Source organism: Arvicanthis niloticus, chromosome 21 (assembly GCF_011762505.2).
Source record: "Arvicanthis niloticus isolate mArvNil1 chromosome 21, mArvNil1.pat.X, whole genome shotgun sequence".
In the NCBI taxonomy this organism is placed as follows: domain Eukaryota; kingdom Metazoa; phylum Chordata; class Mammalia; order Rodentia; family Muridae; genus Arvicanthis; species Arvicanthis niloticus.
The window spans coordinates 30951736-30967137 of record NC_047678.1 but is presented as its reverse complement, the minus strand read 5'-3'; the positions used below and the strand labels follow the sequence as shown (position 1 = coordinate 30967137).

Genomic DNA, 15402 nt, shown 5'->3' with positions numbered 1-15402 from the left:
TGTGGGAACCTTCTTTATTCTGGCCATCACTGTCCAGCTGTCAGCCAGGATGGCTGCCATTCAAGACAACTTCCTGACTGCCTCCTCCTACCTACAGTGGCTCTTAATGGCACCACCTTCAAAAACAGGCAGGTGAGGCCCAAGTCACGTGGGATGCCCCAAAGGACCGCTCTGCTGGAGTTCACCATGCAGCCTCTCTCAGCAGAAGCCATATGCAGTTCCTCGCTGTGTTTCCTGAGCAGAACCCTGGAGACAAAGTGGGCACACCCTCTCAGCACCATCCGCCCGGGTCACAGAGGAGCTGCAGTCAAGCCTGAAGAGTGTGCCAAAGGTCTGAAGGACCATTCCACCCAGGTACCTCAGCTTCCACACCCACAACTGTCCAATGTCATTTTACTTGTCCCAAATCAGGTCACAGAACAGCAGGAGACATTCCTTTGGCAAAAAAGGACACATTCTTATCCTGTATCTTGTATTGGTAAGTGAGACTTCGAGCCCGCTGGGCTGTGGGTTTCGATGGTCTCCTCCAGAGGATGCTCAGCTGCAGAGAGAGAGAGAGAGAGAGAGAAGGATTAAGGAAGAGGCAGCCACCAAGTACCTGCTCCACTCTGAATCCAACTGGGTCTTGGTCACCTTCCACTGAAGCTTCTATGATAGCTCAGGCAAGCGTGCCATATGGTAATGAGACCAACTTCTACAGTAACACTACCAGAAGCAAACGTTACAAGGCTTGCCTCTCCGTTACAGCAGCTGTATTGCTTGCTTCTTACAGGGAAGATTGAAAAGTCCACCACTTCCCTCCCTCCCTCCCTCCCTCCCTCCCTCCCTCCCTCCCTCCCTCCCTCCCTCCCTTCCTCCCTCTGCAGGACCCGCGCCCTCTGCAGGCGGATGCCTTACGGGCTGAGCCACCACCGGTTCGCTGTCTACTTTGTTTTATTCTTGAGTACTAGGGTTTGAACCTGGGGTGCTGTACATGCTGTTCACTTGCTCTAACACTAAGCTATACATACATCAGCAACTACTCTTTATTATTTTTATCTTATGAATGTATGTTTATCTACATGTGGACCATGTGAGTGCCTGGTGCCCATAGAGACTAGAGGGCATGGTAGATGCCCTGGAATTGGAGTCACACATGGCTGAGCCACCATGTGGTGCTGGGAACTAAACTTGTTCTCCTTTAAGAGCAACAAACGCTCGTAACAATAGAGCCATCTCTCCAGTCCTTTAGTCTCCTTTCCAAGCATGGCTTTGTGCTTGTTAGCTAGACTGATTTTGAAAATCAACATATTACCAGGAGAGGTGGTGGCACATATTTTTAATCTCAGCACTCAGGAGGCAGAGGAAGGAGTTCAAGACCAGCCTGGTCTACAGAATAAGTTCCATGACAGCCAGGGCTACATAGAGAAGCCCTGTCTTGAAAAACAAAAACAAGGACTGGAGAGATGGCTCAGTGGTTAAGAACATTGGCTGCTCTTCCAGAGGTTCTAAGTTCAAATCCCAGCAACCACATGGTGGCTCACGACCATTTGTAATGGGATCTGATGCCCTCTTCTGGTGTGTCTGAAGACAGCAACAATCTACTCACATACATGAAAGAAAGAGAGGAAGAGAGAGAGAGAGAGAGAGAGGAAGGGAGGCAGTGAGGAAGGAAGGGAGGGAAGGAGGAAAGAAAGAGAGAAAAAAACAAAACACATATAAAAAGTCAGAGGACACCTGTGGGAGGGAGTCATCCACTCCCTTCATCATGTGGCTTCCAAATCCAACTCAAATTGCCAGGCTCCGCGGTAAGCGCCCTTACCTGCTAAGCCATCCTGCTTATCAGTCCCCACATTTTTATTTTTAAAGGAACTACGTTGAATGGTACATATATACATATATATACTATATACATATACTATATATACTATATACATATATACATATATATACTATATACATATACTATATATACTATATACATATATACATATATATACTATATACATATACTATATATACTATATACATATATACATATATATACTATATACATATACTATATATACTATATACATATATACATATATACTATATACATATACTATATATACTATATACATATATACATATATACTATATACATATACTATATATACTATATACATATATATACTATATACATATATACATATATATACTATATACATATATATACTATATACATATATATACTATATACATATACTATATATACTATATACATATATATACTATATACATATACTATATATACTATATACATATATATACTATATACATATACTATATATACTATATACATATATATACTATATACATATACTATATATACTATATACATATATATACTATATACATATATATACTATATATATATACTATAGTACAGGAAAGGAATTCTATTATCACAATGCAGCTTTAATCCACTCTAGACAAAAGTCTCCTTTTCAAATTACCACTTTGGCCATGAAAGGTCCAAAACCTAGGGAATAAAACATTTCAATTCTCTGGGAAGCACATTGGGCTCCTCAGAAGGAACCACTGACAATGGGCCTTTAGTCAATGATGGCCCTGACTTAGGGAGGGTAAGTCTAGAACTCCTGGGACACCTAGCTGGAGGAGATAAGAAGACCAGAACAGAGCTGGTCTCCAAAATTCTTCAAGGTCTCACCAAATACAATGAAACTAACCAATCAAAATTCTTCTAATGTCACTGCTTTGCCGCTACCAATCACATTAGAGGTTACCTAACCTTCTGGAAAAATTCCCCTAGCCCTGTGTAAAAAGGCCCTGCAAGCCCCTCAAACAGTCCCCATTTTGATGGTGATCCCTGCATGCTGTTAAGTTCTTCAGGATAAACTCTCTTTGCCTTTGCATACTATTTAAGACTGGGGTCTTCCTACAATGACTCTTAGGCCCTAACATTCACAAATGAGACCACCAGAAAAACCGTTTCTTGCTCCAGGAGTCTCAGTGCTACCTGGTGAATTCACATGCACAAAACTCAGGACAGCCAAGATCTGCCTTCTCCCCAAAGTAGCCCACCGTTCAGCCTGTGCACCTACCTGCCCATGCACGTCCTTGCAGAATCCAGTGGCCAGGCCCTCAGCCCGCAGGATCAGGTGGCTTTGATGACTGAGGCCATTCAGCAGGATGCCATTCTCCTCATCCTCAGCACCCCCAGTGTCATGTACAAGGGCTACCACGTTTCCCTGCATCACACAAGGAGGAAACCAGGTCCTTAACAAATGGATACCCAGATCAGAAAACACCAGGCTTTCCGTGTCCCCACACCCATCTCTGTGTGCTCTGTGGCTCCAGAACCCTACTTCCAATCTTTTATCTGCAAATCCAACCTAAACATCCAACTCAATTCATCTAAAACCAACCTCAGCCTAGAAGCCCCATCTCTGTTCCTGAGTATCATGCCACAGGGGCATGCAGACAGCTCAGCAGGTAAAAGCACTTGCCATCAATCGTGACGGTCTGAATCAATTCCCAGACCTCACAGAACAGCAGGACAGAGAGGACTCCTGAAAGTTGTCTGTAGCATGTCCATGCCCCCACTACCAAATTAAGTATCTTTAAATTTTCATTTAGCTAGACAGTGGTGCACACACCTTTAATCCCAGCACTCAGGAGGCAGAGGCAGGTAGACCTCTGAGTTTAAGGCCAGCCTGGTCTACAGACAACTAGGGCTATACAGAGAAACCCTGCCTCAGGAGGGATCCTGGCCCTGTGACTGTAGCCAAGACAATCTCAGCAGCCCTTTAACCGTGGCTTCCAGGCAGGACTGTGCATGCGGGTTACATGATTGGAAACACCACTGCTAATTCATGTAACTTCTCTCTACCAGTGCTCTGCACCCTGAATCTGGCCTCTCCACACAACTGGCCCATTAGTCCCTATAGCCTGTGCCCTCACCCACTGAAGAGTAGCCACTGTGGGCCAGGTACTGTAGAAGACAGCCAGCTCACTCCGCTCTGTTTTGTTTTGTTCCTTGAATCACGGTCTTGCTACATAGTCCTGGCTGGCTTGGAGCTCTGCGGCCCAGGCTGGCCTCAGACTTGGAGTCTGAGGATTGGAAGCAGATGCTGCCATGTTCAGCCTCTCGCTCAATTATTTTGTTCTCTTAATTTTTTTTTAATTAGCTGTGTAGGGGATGTGAGAGCATGCTGGTCCAGGCACACAATGCATATGTGGAGGTCAGAGCACAATGCTGTGACGTGTGCTCTCCTTTCACGCCGATGTGGGTTCTGGGCTCACACTCGGGTCACTAGGCTTGTGCAGCCAGCACTTTTGCCTGGCCTAAAACTCACAACCCTTCTTCCACAACGTCCCGAGTGCTGGGTTACAGACATGTGACATCATGGACAGCTGCTACACAAGCATGTTACCAACTGAGTGACAACCCCTGCCCTACTTTACCGCTTTAAAATGTTTCAGTGATGGAAGTGGTGGCGGTAGTGGTGGTGGTTGTGGAGGAGGCGGTGGAGGATAAGGAGGTGGTAGAGGGGGTTATGGTAGGGGGGAAGGTTATAATGTGAGGCCCAAATTGTTGTGGTGGGGGGAGGGTATAGAGGAGGCTCCCAAGGAGGCTACAGAAACAACTTTTGTGGAGACTTCAGAGGATCCAGTGGAGACTAGCAGGGATCTGGTGGGGGCTACAGAGGATCTGGAGGATTCCAGCGAAGGGGTTATAGAAGTGGTTGGTTTGGACAAGGAAGAGGAGGAAGGGATGGTGGTGGCTATTAAGACTGGACTGTGGCCGGGCGGTGGCGGCGCACGCCTTTAATCCCAGCACTTAGGAGGCAGAGGCAGGCGGATTTCTGAGTTCGAGGCTAGCCTGGTCTACAGAGTGAGTTCCAGGACAGCCAGGGCTACACAGAGAAACCCTGTCTCAAAAAAGCAAAAAAAAAAAAAAAAAAAAAAAAAAGACTGGACTGTGTCAGAGCCTAATGCATACAGTTTAATGCATGCTGTATGTTCTTCCAACATGTTTTATTTGCTATTTGCACTAAAAAAGTAAACCCATTTCCCACTTTAAAAAAAAAAAGTTTCAGTCAAAGGTTTAAGGTTCAATTCCAGGACATTCACCCATAAGGGAAGAAAATACAAAGCAGTTATAAGTCATGACTCCAGCTAACCTTCACTCACTGAGGAACCCCAGGGCACACAGGCGGGGACTGCGGTACTGTCCCACGGTGCTAGTCAACCTTTAATTTTGAGAGGTTTATTATTTAGCATTGCCAAGTAGGGTAAAGCAGAACAGGCAGAACAAAGAATTTCTGCGTCCACCAGAGGAAAGCGAAAGTCAAAGCAGAGAGAGAAAACAGAGCACACAGCTGGGTTCTCAGCGACCACAGCAGCCTCGTCCGTACCTTCAGTTCGCAGCACACCGTAGCTCGGCAGTACTGCATGAAGTCCAGCACAGCAACTGCCCCCACGCCCACACTCAGCAGCACACTGAGGTTGTCCACCAACAGCACCGGGGACTTCCATGGAGACTCCCCACTGTCCGCAGGCTTCAGGGTGTCCTGTATAAACTTATACAGCGACTGCAAGTTCCCTGCACCAGCCTCCCTAGAAATGCAGGAGAGAATCACCAAAGCGGTTGTCAGTCAGTCTACATATGTGGTGGGAATGTTTGTTTTATTTTGAGACAGTGTCTCACGAACTCCTGGCCTTGAACTCACTATGTAGCCAAGGATGGCACAGACAAACAAGAAAGACAAGACCTCTCTGCTTCCACATCCCAAGTGCTCTGTAGCATGAATGACAGCTGGTCTGACGGAGGGCTGGGTGTCAAACACAGGGCTTCACACACACTAGGCAAACACTATCAACTGAACCACAGCCCCAGCTCCTCTCTTTGTTCACTAAAGTTTTGTCACTAAAGTTTGTGACACTTTAGAACTGACCTGGAATCCATCACCCCATTGATTCTACCTCCCGAGTGCTAGGATTACAGCATGTACCACCGTGCACAACTCTACAAACATTCATCTGGGACAAAGTAGCACCAAGGAAGGCTGGAGAAGGCAAAGAACTGTACAATAGTATTTAGCAACCTAGAAAAAACACAACACACACACACAAACACACACACACACAAACACACATACACAAGTAAATTTTACTTTACTCCAAATCAAGTATTTTCTATGGCCTCCCAGGTACTAAGGTAAAATTTAGGGGCTACAAAAACTGAACAAGCCTTGAGTTCCTGAAGAGACATTATAAAGACCTGGCATGGTGGTCCATACCTATAGTCCCAACTACAACAGAAGCAAGAGAGCAGAAAGCTGGAGGCCAGCCTGGGGAAGGCAGTGAGACTGTCTCAAAAGAAAGACATAAAAGAAGAAGAAGAAGAAGAAGAAGAGGAGGAGGAGGAGGAGGAGGAGGAGGAGGAGGAGGAGGAGGAGGAGGAGGAGGAAGAACAACAACAACAACTATATAGCCTCTCAATCCAAAAGCTGTGACACCTAGATGAACAAGCCAGAATGAGCAAGTAAGAGAGGCCTCTGCAGCAGATCCTGAACAGCTAGAGGAAGCAGAGTTGCTGCTTGAATTCAAGCATCTTGATGAGGGGTGTGGCCTATGGTTGCTAGTGTACACGCAGAACTGACACATTTCTGACACATGGTGACCCACCCACCCCCCACCTTCCCTGGGGATGTTGCAAGCTGTCATTTCCCAGCAGTGTGAGGAGGAGTGGAGCACAGTGCCCAAGGCAACCACCTTCCCCCTTGGCACTGGAGAACAGCTCCCACACACTGGGATCAGGTGTAACCATCCCCTGCAGTCAAATGATAAAACAAGGCCAGGGTGCTAGGGAATATGTCACACACACAGACATTCTGGCCACTGCAAAAGGGAATATCTGAAAAAGCAGGGCAGTGGGGATAGTTTGGTCATGGACTCCTTTGTGGAAGAGAAAGAATAGTGGCCATTTAGGGGCTGATATTCAAAAAGGCTGAGGAGCATGGCATAGCCAGTCTCAGACCTGCAGCAATTTCCTGTTGCTGTTGTTAGAGAGTCACACAAGAGATATTTAAGCCTGCAGGTCATTTTTTTTCCCCTGCATCAACTAACCAGTCTGTGGCTATAAAGCCAAATATCCAGGGACAATCAATGACAAACAAATATGGCTATGTTCCAATAAAATTTAAAAAACAAAACAAAACAAAACAGGTCACTAGCCCATATCCCTTAGTTTCTATACAAAGGCAAGAAAGAGCAAAGGCAGGTGCACGGAGTCTGAGCCACCATCAGAGAAACAGCAGAGCACTTCACTGCTGTCCTCCCAGAAAACAATGCTTTCCACAGCTCTGGGGACCACCACCTACCATCGGCTTCATGTCAGCCAAGGGCTATCTGACACGTAGGGACATAGGGGAAGTGTCTGATCCCTGAAGCCGCTTCTGCCTCCTGACACAACACAGCAGCCCTTGTCTGCCCCCACCCCCCAGCACTACAGTTCTGACCTGAGAAACTGCAGGGGGTGAGGCTCCTCCTGAGAGTGGAAAAGGACTTCCACAGAGGACTTGAGGCCCTCCAGGAACACAAGCTGCCCTCGATCCCGAGCCGCTGTCAAGCTGACACCCTAGATAAGACAAAAAGCAGAATGACTTGCTGTGCCATGAAGGGAATGGGGAACCTTTCAGAGAAGCTACATACTGGCTAAAAAGGCAGTAAGACAAATTCCAACCCCTGCTGAAGTGTTCCTGTCTGTTCACACTCTGCTTTCCGATATTTGCAACACGGACTTGGGTATCCTCCCAAGCAGGCCTTGACTCAAAATGCAGCGGAACGTAACCCTGACCTTTTTTTTTTTTTTTTTTAAGACAGTTTTTCTCTGTGTATCCCTAGCTGTCCTGGAACTAGATTTGTAGACCAGACTGGCCTCAAACTTACAGAGGTCTGCCTATCTGTGTTTCCTTGAGTGCTGGGATTATTTTTACTTTTTAATTATATGTAAGTATCTCTGCTTGCAAGTACAGCTGCCTCAGGAGGTTGTAAGCTGCCTGATGGGGGTGCTGGGAACCTAACTCAGATCCTCTGCAACAGCACTAACCACTGAGGTACCTCTGCAGTCCCAACCCTGATCTTGTGTTCTCCTGCCTCTACCTCCTGGTGCTGGGATGAGAGGCGTGAGCCACCAACTTGTACAGTGCAGTGCTTCAAACCAACAATTGATGCTCTCGAGGTGAGACACCTGCTTTATTTTGTTGGTGGTGCGCTGTCTGAGACAGTGTCTCACAATGACGCCCTGACTGTCCTACAACTCACTCTCTGTAGACCTGGCTGTCCGTGAACTTACAGAGATTCACCAGTCCCTGCCTCCTGAGTACTGGGATTAAAGTTGTGTGAAAACACATTCAAGTAGGCAAGAAAACTTTAACTGGATACAATCAGGAGAAGGGTTTGAGTCACTGACAACTATAAATGCTAGGTCTGGTTCTATACACTTTCAATAAAAGATGCCCAGTTTCTACTTTAATCCTTTGGATAAGGGGTTCAGGGTCCCATGCCCAGTTTTTGCTTTAATCCTTTGGATAAGGGGTTCGGGGTCCCAAGATATCCTCAGTCCTTCCTGTTAGATTCTCCAAAACCCAAACAGAAAAGCCCAGCCACAGAAGACAGTGGTGGCACGTGCCTTTAATCCCAGCACTCAGGAGGCAAAAGCAGGTGGATTTCTGAGTTTAAGGCCAGCCTGGTCTACAGAGTGAGTTCTAGGGCAGTCAAGGTTACACAGAGAAACCCTGTCTAGAATAAAAACAAAACTAAAAAACAAACAAAAAGGGGGGTGGGGATGGAAAAGGAAAAGACGAAAAGAAGAAAAGAAAAAGAAAAGGAAAGGAAAGAAAAATCCCAGCCACGGCCCATGCATGACACAAGCGCCTTTGAAGGGATATCACCACAGAGGGCTGAAACACTTACCAGTTTCTGTCCCACAATATTGTAATGGCTGAAAGACTGGACGAGTGCCACAAAGCAGACTTTACAATTAGCTAAAAAAAAAAAAACAAAAACAAAAACAAACAAACAAAGTAAATTGACTTTTAAAACAAATCCTCTGCTTACAACCAAACAATACTTCAACCCTCTGGAAAGAAGAACACGAAGGAAGGCCTAGATGAGGCCTTGCACTCTGATATAATCACGCTCGATTTGTCTAAGACTCACCTCCCGGCCTTCTTTCTATGAGGCAGAGTCTCAGGCAGCACATGCTTGTCTTCAACTTCCTATATAACCCAGGATGACTTTAAACTCTAGTTTTTGTTTTGCTTTTTTTTTTTTCTTTTTTTTTTTTTGAGACGGAGTTTCTCTGTGCAGCCCTTGCTATGATACTGGAAACTCAACCCTGGGTTTCATGTATATTAAGTAAACATTCTACAAACTGAACTATAACCCCAAGCCCCTAAGATGCATTAAAAAAAAAAAATTAGTGTGTGTGTGTGTGTGTGAGATGTGTATGCACAGACATCAGAGAACAAGTTTCTGGAGTTGATTCTCTCCTTCTACCTGCACACAGGTTCCAAACGTTGAACTCGGGTTGCCAAGCTTGTGTGACAAGTACTTTTACCCACTGAACCACCTTACCAAGCCAAAATGTCCTTCCCCCTTTGTTTTCTAGAACTGGGGATTAAACCCAGTTCTGCCACTAAGTCACATCCCCAGCTTCTGTTTGGTTATTTCAGTTATGTGTTTGTTTACTTGGGGGAAGGATGGCTGTGCACACGCACCTTGGTGTGAGTACAGAAGACAGAGGACAACTTGTGGGAGTCAGTTCTTCCCTCCTATCATGTGGGTGCTGGGGACTGAGCTCAGATCATCAGGCCGGTGCAGCCAGTGCTGTTTACCAACTGAGCTATCTCCCTGGCCCCTAAGTACTCCGTGTGAGGGTGTGTGTGTGTGGGTGTGTGTGTGGGGATGGGTGTGTGCTGGCCACTGAGATTCCAGGAATCTACCTGACTCTTTCCCTCTCTCCCTAGTGCTGTGGTTACAGGTCTGCACCACATCTGGGTTTTCTGGAACTGCCTAAGATCTGAACTCAGGTCCTCAAGCATGCTACCAAATGATGCTCCCATCACTTGGTATCTGATAGAGGACCTTACTGATTATCCAAACACCAAAGCCAGGGCAATCAATGTTCTCGTTGTTTCCTTAGGGTTTTTCTTCTCTATTTTCCTAGCTGTTCTGGGTTTCCGTTTGTTGTTGTTTTGTTGTTTGTTTGGTTTTTTTGTTTTTGTTTTCCTGAGACAGGGTTTCTCTGTGTAGCTCTGGCTGTCCTGGAACTCACTCTGTAGACCAGACTGGCCTCAAACTCAGAGATCCACCTGCCTCTGCTTCCTGAGTCCTGGAACTAAAGGCATGCACCACCACTGCCTGGCTAGACAATTACTGATTTTGGGGGGGTTTTTTTGAAGTTACAAATGGTTGTGAGACGCCATGTGGGTGCTGGGAATTAAACCGGAGTCCTCTTGGAGAGTAGACAGTGCTCTGAACTGCTGAGCCATCTCTCCAGACCTGGGGTTCCTTTTCTACAGTACCAAGGAGTCACATACCTTTCAGGTAGAAGGAGAGGAAGTGATGCACAAGGAAGCTGCCATCTGTCTTGGCGTCACAGAGGAGAGTCAGTTTCCCCTGAAAGTTGAGAAGAGCATAAAGTAAGTTAGACACCCTGTAAAGAGGTGTGCCCCATAAGAGAAACCAAGTCAGTTTTGTATATTTCCACACTTGAACAGCTGTTCATTAATGACATATATTAAATTAATCCAAAAATGAATAAACGTCAGAGTGGAGGAGATAGCTCAGTGGATAAAACACTCACTGTGCAATAACTGGGACCTGAGTTTGAATCCCCAAAACTCGAGTAAAGTCAGACCCAGCAGTGGATAACTGCAAGCTCAGAGCTTATGCCGAGAGACAGGAGGCAAAGATGGAATGTCTACACGTTCTATGGCCAGCTAGTGTATGCAGTGAACAACAGTCTCAAAACAAAGTAAGAGGAATGGCTACCACACCCACACCTGGGCTCCTGTGCAACTGTATTCATGCACACAAACATGGGAACATACACACACACCTGAAAATTAAAACCTGAAGAAAATCAGGCTGGAGAGATGACTTACAAGCTAAGGGTACAGGCTACTCTTGCAAGGGACTGTGTCTGCATCAGGCAACTCCCACTGCCTATAAGTCTAGCTCCAAAAAGATGCAACATCTCTAACCTCTACAGACATCTGCACTCATATGCAGACAAACATGGATATACATAAAAAAAAAATGAAAAAAACCAAGTTGTTAAAAAAAATAAGAAACTCAATAATTAAAATTGTGAGAGGGTAAAGCTGTGAGTCCCATTAGTGACGATGGGCATGCACAGCTCAGCCTCAGAAGTAGGAAAGAGCCTACGCATTCAGTGCTCGCAAGCAGCCCAGTTTACCCAGTCTTTACAGCTTGCCCACCCAATACAGATGCCATCCAAAAGAAGATGCAGATGCTGAAACTGGACAAGGAGAATACCATCACCTTGCTGAGCAGACCGAGGCTGACAAGAAGCAAGCTGAGGACCGATGCAGGCAGCTGGATGAGAGCAGCAGACCTTCCGGGAGAAGCGAAAGGGGACAGAGGCGGAGGTGGAAAACTATTCCGAGTCTGTGAAGAATGCCCAGGAGAAACTGCAGCAGGCTGAGAAGAAGGCCACTGAGGATGAAGCAGATGTGGCCTCCCTGAAGCACCACTCAGCTCCTATAGGAGGAGTCAGGCACAGCAGCGCCTGGCTACAGCCCTGCAAAAGCTAGAGAAGACTGGGAAAGCAGCTGATGAGAGCAAGAGAGAAAGGTCATTGAAAGCCGGGCTATGGAAGATCAAGAAAAGATAGGAGATAGAGAAGGTTCAGCTATAGAAGGCAGGCCAAAGTCCACCACAGAGGTCCCCAGCTGCAAATATGAGGAGGTGGCCAGGAAGCTGGTGACCTTGGAAGGAGAATTGGAGGGCTCAGAAGACCACTAATGTGGCTGGGAGACAATTCAGGTGGCTGAGGGAGGAGTTTTGAACCACTGACCAGGCCCTCAAGATGCTGACAGCCTCAGAGGAGTATTCCATCAAGGAGGGCAAGCACAGAGATCAAACTTTTGGAAGAGCTGAAGAGTTTGCTGAAACATCTGTGGCAAAGATGGAGAAAACCATTGATAACCTGGAAGAAACTTTGGCTAGCACCACGGAAGAGGATATAGAGATTTCACCAGGCCATGAACCAGACTGTTCTGAAACTCAATGACCTGTAAGGGCTGGCTCTACGCCTACCAGACTATAACTGCCTCCTCGAGGTACTAAACTGATGTTATTGGCAAAAAGAAAAAAAGAAAGGAAAGAAAGAAAATTATTATTTTTTCACTGTTTGGCTTAGTAACTCAGGAACCAGTCTTTTTTTTTTTTTTTTTTTTTTTTTTTTGGTTTTTCGAGACAGGGTTTCTCTGTGTAGCCCTGGCTGTCCTGGAACTCACTCTGTAGACCAGGCTGGCCTCAAACTCAGAAATCCGCCTGCCTCTGCCTCCCAAGTGCTGGGATTAAAGGCGTGTGCCACCACCACCTGGCAAGGAACCAGTCTTAAGGAGAATTAGATTCAAAGAAAGCATGCCTTCATCTCTGATTTCCAATGAGTATAAAGGGCCTTCAGAAAAGTTCTTCCACCCAGAACTTAGAAGTCTAAGGCAACAGGATTGTGGGTCAAAGGCCAGACTGAGCAGAGTGTGGCTCCTTTCACCCCAGCACCTGAGAGACAGAGGGTGGTAGGACTCTGAGTTTGAGACTAGTCTAGTCTACATAGTGAGTTCCAAGCCAGGCAAGGCTACACAGTCCTAAGAAATCAAAGCAAAAACAAAGGAACAAAAGATACCAGCCTGAGACGCCCAGTCAGACAGAGTTACTTTGTTCTGTTTGTTTTGAGCCAGGGACTCACTGCATTGTCCCAACTGGCCTGCAACAACTCACAGAGATCTGCCTGTCTCTGCTCCCTACCACACACCTAATCGTGAGATGTTTTAAGTCTGTCTTTGGCCCTAAGATCCTCCCTGGTGTTGATCTGTCTGTAACAGTGAACGAAGAGGAAGCAAATGGTTTTTGTTTTAGATTTTTGAATGTGGTATATGTGTCTGCATGTGCATGGGCATGTGTGTTCAGCTATACATGTTGGGTGACTTGAAGTTGATGCTGGGTATCTTCTTCAGCCGTTTTCCATTTTTCCAATTTATCAAGGTGGGGACTCTCGATGACTAGCCAATTTCAACTAAAGCAGCCAGCCAGCTTGCCCCAGGGATCCCATCTCTGCCTCTTTAATGCTGAGATGACAGGTGCCCTCTTGCCTACCTAGATTTGACATAGGTTATCAGAATCTAAATTCCACTTCCATACTTGGTGCCAAGCCCTTTATCCACTGTGCTATCCTGTGGCCCAATTCTTGGCAAGGCCTCTGATAACTAAGATCTCCCAATGGCTGTGGTTCAGACTGGACTCTTATCACAGTGATGGCTGGAAAGCCCTATGAAGATGGTCTCTGCATTGTCTAGCTACCTGCTGTATTCCAGACAACATCAGGATCAAGGTCTGTCACTCACCACGTCAATTGCTGTACCAACTTAGGGCAAACCTGCCTAATCTCTCTGGGTTTCAGTTGTTCCCCTCCCCCCATATAAAATGCCAAATCACACTGCCAGGCCTTGAAACACCTTTCCCACCCACCCAGTGTGGTCATTTCCTGTTGTCACTCTGGACCTGGGAAATGCCCTAGCAACTAGAAAAGAAGTCAGAACTGGAGGCCTGAACAATCAAGAACTGTTGGGCAAATAAAATCCACAAGGATCTATTCAAAGTTACAGTTTGCCTGGCACCATAGTTATTATAAAAGGCTTTCCATATGTGGTATGTTTGCTGCAAATTATAGAGTAAGACAAATATACTCCTGGGAGAGGTAACGCCTACGTGAAAATGTGAAAGACCTTGAGGTTCCACGGAGAGTGAGGAGGCTGAGAAAAACAGAGTGGACGGAATATGCTGAAGGCTTAACACAAGCAGATGTTCAATTGTGAACAGTTCTTAGACGTCATCAGAACCAGGAAGAGTGCAAGCGGTGTTCCATGCAGTCTGTAAAATGTTCCAGGGTGGAAGGAGACTTAGGGAAGGTAAGAGGCTCTCCTCTAGGGCCTGTTCTGCAACCACCTCTAGGAGCCAGAGTGGCACGGAGTACATGGCCCTGAGACCTGGAAATGAACAGGTAAGATGGACCAGGAAGCCCATCTTCCACAGGCCCAGGCACGCAACTGCAGCCTCGGCGAGCCCTCTTCAGACTACAACTCCCAGATGCCCTCGGTTTACCGCAGACGAACCTGCTCCAGCGCGCAGTATCCCGGATGCAATACTGAACGCTCCCGGGACCTGCCCTCTTCCGGTCCGCGCGACATCTTACCTGCTCGGTCCTGTCTGGGGTGGTGCTGAGAAGGTTGTTGAGTTCCGGGAACATTGTGAATTGGGATTAAAAATTATGGTTCTACAGAAAGAATGAAGACCCAAGAACAACACCCCCGAGACCACGCTCGCGCGCAAGAAAGTGCGCGTGCGTGATCTCGCTGCCGGCCCCCGCGTCAGCCAATCAGGCTTGGGGTTGTGATGCTGCTGCGCAAGCGTGTGATCACGTAAGCCTGTAAAGCTGAACCATAGAGTGATCCCTCATTCAGGCGCGGTGCTGATGCTCCCTCACAATTTAGCACAAGCGGGTGAGCTTTCTCTTTTCATTGCTCCCCCTCCATCCGCACCTCCGGGTCGCTCCACGTCTTCCTGGTGTATTGCTCACAAACTTAGGCTAGATACATGGGACATATAGGGAAATGCTAGCCGGATCTTCGTAAAAAAGCGAAAATAAAACTTACCAGCACAGAATTACATCATGAAAAGTTTTTTTGTGTAAAAGCAAAAGCCAGGGGGCTGAAGAGATGGCTCAGGTAGTAAGCTCTCTTGCTGCTCCTTTGGAAGACCACTCACATTGGGTTGCTCAACTCGTAACTCCAGCTCCAGGGGACCCGACGCCCTCTTCTGGCCTTTGCCGCCAATGAACACACAACATACACAGAAATTTAAGGGGGCTCAACAGATTTTAGAGAACCCTAATTTGAGTCTCACTATCCACTTGGCAACTTATAACCCTCTGTAACTGCAGCCCCAGGGAATCTGATACCCTCCTCTGGCCTCCAAGGACACCAAGCATATACATAGTTTTATTTTAAGTGAGCAAGGCCCTTCCTTGGCCTTCTGCTAAAAAAATAAAAATTAAAAGCAAGCAAAGCCAGAGGGATACAGGTCAGTCAAAAAGTGCTTTCC

At 46.5% G+C, this 15402-nt stretch overlaps 1 protein-coding gene, 1 long non-coding RNA gene and 1 pseudogene across 2 annotated transcripts; 2 read left to right on the top strand and 1 right to left on the bottom strand.

Annotated features, from left to right (window-relative positions):
* Elp6 (elongator acetyltransferase complex subunit 6) lies at nt 1-14661 on the bottom strand. Its single transcript, XM_034484650.2, has 7 exons — nt 14495-14661; nt 10593-10671; nt 8965-9035; nt 7509-7627; nt 5403-5604; nt 3087-3233; nt 1-541 (listed from the first exon to the last, which is right to left on the bottom strand). The coding sequence occupies exons 1-7, from the start codon at nt 14546-14548 to the stop codon at nt 413-415; spliced, it is 801 nt and encodes a 266-aa protein (XP_034340541.1). The 5' UTR covers nt 14549-14661; the 3' UTR covers nt 1-412.
* LOC117693609 (uncharacterized) lies at nt 11039-12317 on the top strand (annotated as a pseudogene).
* LOC143435426 (uncharacterized) lies at nt 13792-14967 on the top strand. Its single transcript, XR_013105731.1, has 2 exons — nt 13792-14210; nt 14335-14967. It is a non-coding gene; the product is annotated as an uncharacterized LOC143435426 (long non-coding RNA).
* Nucleotides 14968-15402: the final 435 nt, after the last annotated feature.

Coding starts and splice junctions, on each gene's coding strand:
- Elp6 (XM_034484650.2), bottom strand. CDS start 14,548: ATGTTCCCGGAACTCAACAACCTTCTCAGCACCACCCCAGACAGGACC. Junction 3,234..5,402: donor CGGTGTGCTGCGAACTGAAG/GTACGGACGAGG, acceptor TGTGTGATGCAG/GGAAACGTGGTAGCCCTTGT. Junction 542..3,086: donor GCAAGGACGTGCATGGGCAG/GTAGGTGCACAG, acceptor CTCTCTCTGCAG/CTGAGCATCCTCTGGAGGAG.